Raw genomic sequence first — 6274 nt, forward strand, 5'->3', positions numbered from 1 at the left:
CTACTCATCAAGATTCCATTTCTTTGACTGGGAACTTGGTAACACCTGAGGATATTAACTAGCCCAAAATTTTCAGGTTTAGCAAATCCTCCCAACTACATATCCTTATTTTTCTCTTACCTTGATTGGATGACTAAGATTGGTTTTAGTCGAGTTAAAATGGAAAAGTCTTGAAGATGTTCAACCTGATACTGGATCCTGGATCCTGGATCGGCTCCTCTCCATAGAGCCCAGGGGTCAGAGAGTGATCCTAGGGCTAGGATGACCTAGGGTCCCTGGGCTCTATGGAGAGGAATCCTATCTCTTCCTTGTTATCCATTAGGTATGAGATATGTGTGGAACCATTGGCCCCAAACCTAAAAATGTACATCAAGATACTGGGCCCAAACCCAATTTCTGTTAGGCTTTGTCAGTTCCACGATAGGACTTTGCCTCCTTGGGTATAAAATACTAAACTAAGAGGTAACATAACAGACTGTTGCCAGGTTATTTCTCAGAGATGTAAACGGATGGAATACTAATCGGATATAGCACTATTCGAATTTCTGTTTGACTAGCTTCCAAGTGGATCCAAATGATTTAAATAATAATAATAATAATAATAAAATAAATATCAAATTTAATTAATTAATGCAAAAATTAGATACAGATTTTGATTATTCATTTACATTCTTAGTTGTCTGTGTTAAGCAAAGGAAAATTGGAAAAGATAAAAACTCCAAATGATTGAAGTTGAAGGGTCTTATTTGAAATTAAATAGATGTCATCATGAATTTTTTCTTTCATTTAATTTATTGTTTAATTACATTGTAATTCATTTTTGATAATGGCATTTTAACATTATAAAAATATTATTTTATAAGCGGATTAGATAATATAGCTTTTGTAACGAATTCGGGTAATTCTCAAAAATTGAATTTTCAAATAGAGATTCTCTTGAATGAATGCAAATATAAATTGGATAAAGGTTTTCAACTATCGTGAAACTTGGATTGGATTAAAACTATGGGATTGTGCTGCCAAACCTGACAGCACGACCCTTTTGACAGCTTCCACAAATGGTAAACAACACAAAAGAACACTTACGTCGCTTTTACTTTCAGTAAAGCGAAATCCATCATGGGAAAGTATACTGTATACATGCTTCTTTGGGAGTGTCTCACGACGAGGGGTAATTGATTGAAACTTGACGCATTATCAACCTATAGTCTTACACCAATCCCTCAATTTCATATGGTTGAAATCAGCCAACCCACATAGAAAAGAGTTTGCACCTAGCTGACTCATGACTCATGAGGGAGGTTCCGGGAACCACACGGTGAAAAGTTTTGAAATTATTGGCCTTTCCAAGGGGTTGTTGAGTTGATAGAAGACTATCATCTCGAAAAAGTGTGGTCCTGAGTTCGATTTCCGATTTTTTTTATCAATCTTTTTTTTTTTGGGTTGAATTCTTTTATCAATCACTCACATGACTTGGTCCTTGCGATTTGTGGGATATGAACCCACCCATAGGCAGTGCCGAATGGTGACTTCAAGAAGCAAGTTACTTCCTCCTCCTTGGAAGTCAAATGGCTACTACGTCACCGCTGGTCTTTAGGGAAACAGGTTACAACTTCCCCCACAAGGACAAGTAGATCCCACCTCTTCACTTTGGGATTCGACTTCAGCTTACACTTTTGAGGCAGGTATCCCATATATAACATATAAGATTACAACTTGGAAAATCTTTTACGGTTGCACCAGCTGCACACACTCTCTCTCTCTCTCTCACGGATAAAATATGGAAGATATGGATCTGATTTATAGACATTGGTTTAGTTGAAAAAGCTAACCACCATTAAATTTCATTTATTCCCTTCCTTCTCTTTTTACCTATTACATTCTCCTTCCCCCACCCTTTGCCCATTCATGCTTCGTTTTCAGAGACAAATGATTGCGTTCCGGTTCAAGATGAATCAACTATGGATTATGGACGATGGACGGCTTAGATTTCCCATCGATGAATTAACACTGAAGATGGAGTAAAATAAACCCATTAAAAAAAAAAAAAAGGAAAGCGCGCGAAAAGACCTGCATTTCCAAATCTTTCAGAAGACCAACTTCCTTCGGGGCGCCGGGGCTCTGTTTTTCCCGGCAAAAGAAGCGAGATCTCGGATGGTTTCGGCGACAAGATCCTTGAATATCAACCGTTCGATATCCAGAACCGCATCCGATATCTCCACTTGGCTATCTCCCCAGCCCTTGATGGAGTCTCCGGCCATGTCTTTCCGGAGAACCCCGCAGATGGTCTCGAACAAATCTTCCGCCGGCTCCCTCTCTCTTACTCTCTTGAACTCTGACCATATCTGCCTCAACCCTGCCTTCCCTGTCACCCAATTCATCTCTAACACCACCTTCCATGGCGGTAACTGCTTCTTTCTGTCCACAATTTCCTGGATTGTGTCGAACACGACCTTCCTGTGGAGCATTGATTCCTTCGACGAGTTACAGACCTTGTAACGTCGTTTCTCCAGTAACAAGAAGACGTCAGAATCTTCAGGGAGGCAATCGGAAGCTCGCAGGATCTCCGACACATACAGGAAATCTCCATCCTCTGATCTCTCTTCTTCGGGTTTCAATCGGACAGGAGAGATCGCTGGGCTCCAGTTCTCGTCTTCCTGCTCTACCGATTCATCTATTCAACAACAAGAATTAACATTAGACGATTCCCATTTCCCAGAGGAAAATCAACAACAAACACAGATGTGTGAACTGTGAAGGGCATTAAATTCCTTCTAATAATATTGCCCAGGGATGAGATCATGTGATGACCTCTTGGTCAATTTTCCATTTATTTCTCTCACGTTGAGTGAAGACATCATCAATGTAGCAGCTGAATCGGCATTAATTACGCCATTGCAATAAAACATACAGTTACACCCGATTACATATTGGAATTCCGGTGAGCCACCGGTAACCCGGAGCCGTAAATTCCCGAGTCCCGATTTCCTGACTCGGTGCGATAAGGAGTTAAGGACAATGCGGGGACTGGGGGCATACCTTTGAAGTTTATGCATCTTTTCATGATTGGTGATGGAGACTCGTCGTTGTAAAAAGACGAGTCTAGGACCGAGACCGGACTCGGCTGCAACTCAGTTGCTGTCATTTCCGCTATGCTGTTGAGCAGCTTATCGCATCTCTCCAACAAGCTCCTCCCTTCTTTGTAATCCTCCATTTTCGGTCTCTGAAATTGCATTCCCAAATCAAAAATGTAAATTAGAACCAAGAAATGAAATTGATAAGGAAAAGAAACAAGCTTTAATGAGTTTTTTCTCTCACGAACCTCAATGTCGAATTGAGAAGACGTACTGATGCTGCCCTCAGAAATTGTTGATGACTCATCCTCCGCTGAACTCGAAATTCTCTCTTTTGGGGAAATCTCAGGCACGGACTTCCTGTTCCTCGGTGATCTGCTTGTCGCGTGCTCAGATCCGACCTTCTTTGTGATCATCCTTGGAGAATGAACGGGAGAGCTTCTTCGCTGCTCCACAGAATCATTTGATCTCCTCTGCGTTTCCACGCTCAAAGGTTTTCGCCTGGAAAGAGAACTCGGACTATTTATCCCGCTCTCGTTCCTTGAATTTCTAGCTTTCTGCAAACTTCTCTCGGTTTCAGGACGATCGCGCCTTGGGATTACCGGCGGCAATGTCTCACCGGCTAGATTTAGATTCCGACGAACTCCAGCTCTGGATCTGAAACTCGAAGGAGGAGACTCTGTTCCTGTTCTTCCAACCCGGTTTATTGAAACCGTCGAGCGGGAAGGCTTCATGACGACTATCGGAGATTCTCCGCCGTACAATAACCGATCGTAGACGAAATTCCGGTGGCCGATTTGTTCCGCCGGCCTTTTAGAATGCAGAAGCCCTTTGAGCTGCAGAGCTTCGAGGATCTGCTTCAAAGTCTCCAGATCCTTTGCTGGTTCATCGATTCCTCTCATCTTCAATCGCTTCTCGATCTCTCCATAAAGCGAGCCCCTCTGCTTTGGCTCTGGAAAGAAATCCTGCGAATCAAAGAAGCTCTTACGTTGCTGCTGCGACTTCCACGGCGAAGCAGACAAGCCTCCAGTTGGAGGTTTCGGTGGCTCGGTTTTCCGTTTCCTGATGCACAAGTCAACGGAATCCGGTGTCCGGAAAAACAAATTCGTTTTATTATCTTCGTGAGCTGCATTGTCTCTTTTGGCGTTGCTTCCAGAGTTTGGCTGGAAGGGCTGCTGCTTCTGCTGGAAATTGTTCCCGTCAATGTATCGATGATGAAGCAGATCCCTGGACCTAGACTCGGATGCAGACCTCCGCAACTCAGCTTTGCTAGGAGCTTCACCAGCGGTACCAGGGAGAGCTTCGAGCCCCATAAGCCGGGCAATGACGCTTGGCGAACGACGCTGCTTGTCGTTATCCTCCGCTACAGTTACTTCTGAAGAACCATCGCATCGATTTGCCGAGAGAATCGCCGCGTTCGTTCGGATCTCCTTGGGACGCAGACTTCCTTTTCCATCAAAGCTTGCCCTGCTATCCAGAGAAAGCCTCGGTGCATCCTTGAACTTCCAAGAAGACCTCAAACCTTCCTTGAATTCGAAAACCGAAAGCGGATGAGGCGTTATCGCAGGACTTTCCACCGAAACTGACATTTCCGGCAACGGCGTGAGGATTCCCGGGGGAGGTTTGCTACATTCCGGCGAGTTTCTCGGCTGTGGTAGTAGCTCCTGTTGCTGCGGCTGCTCTTGAAGCTCTCTGGAGTAAGCCGGAGATCCGATTGATATCTCCGACTGGGTTGTGGAATCAACCGCCTGAACTATCCAAGGAAGCGTGTCAAACAATCGCACTTTCTGATTTTTATTCCAAAGAGATGCAAATTGCAATAGGCATAATTAACGAGAAATAAACAGTAGAGAAAAAAAAAAGGTCAAGAAATCTAACCGGAGATGGAGGAAGGCGTTTGGTAGCATAGAGGCGTTTTCCGGATAGAATCTGATGACGATCAAACAGCTGAAGGAATCCTGCCATGCATCCCATCTGCTTCTCTATCTGCTTTTCCAGATTTTGATCCTGAACTATACCTGTCTTCATTCCCGGCAATCTTCTTAGATTACAGCTGCTCTCTCTCTCTCTCTCTCTCTCTCTCTCTTTCTTCCTACCTTACCAGTTTCAAACCTCCATTAATGCTCATCCGCAGCTCTTTTCGTCTCTCTCTCTCCAGTCTCTGCCAAGTGCCAAAACAGAGTGAACCTTTCAGTCTTCCACCTCCACTCCCGCTTTCGGGGTCTTTTTAAAGCGTTGATGCAGTTATGAGGAAAGGTTGGAAGGAGAAATAGACGATTGATATCCTTGGACTTCGTAAAATGACAAACGTGTCCTAATAAAATGACAATGAAGCCCTCGGTGGTGTGCTTAACTTGGGCGTAGTGCACTTCGCAGATAAACTTCAGTGGGTATAGTTTAGGTGTCAGAGATCCACTTCCTTGGGTTACGGTAACATTGACCAGGACCAACTTACCCCATATTTACAAAACTACCCCTTGAAAATATCAACGGTGAGCGTACGACACGCCACGCCGCCTAATAACATGACCTCATGCCTTACAAGAAGCATTGATCAATCAAACGGCTGTCAATCAAAAAATTGGATCCATTGGTCGTATAATCTCCTGATCGTACATATGAATATCCAATATATGTCTCATTTTTTTACAATTACAATGATGAAGACGGAAGCAAAAAGAATAGGTTTTGGATGCTCTTATGTATGATCAGGTAATTATACGAGCAATAGATCCTACTTTTATCAATCAACGTTGAAGGCAATATCGATGGTCGTTACTGCACACAAAAGATGACAGATCAGATTCAACGCCTTAGATCACCTCGCCATGAAACTCAACTCACGGGCACACAATACGAAGTGCTATAGGGCATTGAATATGAGCTACCACTTCTTGTGTGCAGTAAAAGAGCCTTGAGGTGTTCTATTTTTTTTTATTTGACCTTGGAGTTTAACAGATCTGACCTGTTTTGTTTTCTGAGTGTGACACTTTAGATTTGTAGGTGAACTCTCCATCATAGGCGATGAAAAACTTTTTCATAGGCAATTTTTTATAAAAACAATAAACTATCAAAATTGTCCAAATCTTACATGGTTGTAAGAAGGGGATCAAAGTTTAGGTAAAATCTTAAAGAAGGAAATAAGATAAATTGGACTTCAGTGTTTCCCAAAGAAAAATACAAATACAAAAGATCACATT

General features: G+C 42.9%; 1 protein-coding gene across 1 annotated transcript; it reads right to left on the reverse strand.

The window, feature by feature from the left end:
- Positions 1 to 1813: 1813 nt before the first annotated feature.
- On the reverse strand, positions 1814 to 5291 carry LOC122092055 (protein LONGIFOLIA 2-like). Its single transcript, XM_042662366.1, has 4 exons — positions 4953 to 5291; positions 3323 to 4822; positions 3040 to 3223; positions 1814 to 2674 (listed from the first exon to the last, which is right to left on the reverse strand). Exons 1-4 carry the CDS (start codon positions 5100 to 5102, stop codon positions 2088 to 2090), a joined length of 2421 nt encoding a protein of 806 aa, XP_042518300.1. The 5' UTR covers positions 5103 to 5291; the 3' UTR covers positions 1814 to 2087.
- Between the last annotated feature and the right edge of the window lie 983 nt (positions 5292 to 6274).

This window comes from Macadamia integrifolia, chromosome 10, assembly GCF_013358625.1.
Source record: "Macadamia integrifolia cultivar HAES 741 chromosome 10, SCU_Mint_v3, whole genome shotgun sequence".
NCBI lineage: Eukaryota > Viridiplantae > Streptophyta > Magnoliopsida > Proteales > Proteaceae > Macadamia > Macadamia integrifolia.

Coding starts and splice junctions, on each gene's coding strand:
- LOC122092055 (XM_042662366.1), bottom strand. CDS start 5,102: ATGAAGACAGGTATAGTTCAGGATCAAAATCTGGAAAAGCAGATAGAG. Junction 4,823..4,952: donor AACGCCTTCCTCCATCTCCG/GTTAGATTTCTT, acceptor TGGATAGTTCAG/GCGGTTGATTCCACAACCCA. Junction 3,224..3,322: donor CTTCTCAATTCGACATTGAG/GTTCGTGAGAGA, acceptor ATGCAATTTCAG/AGACCGAAAATGGAGGATTA.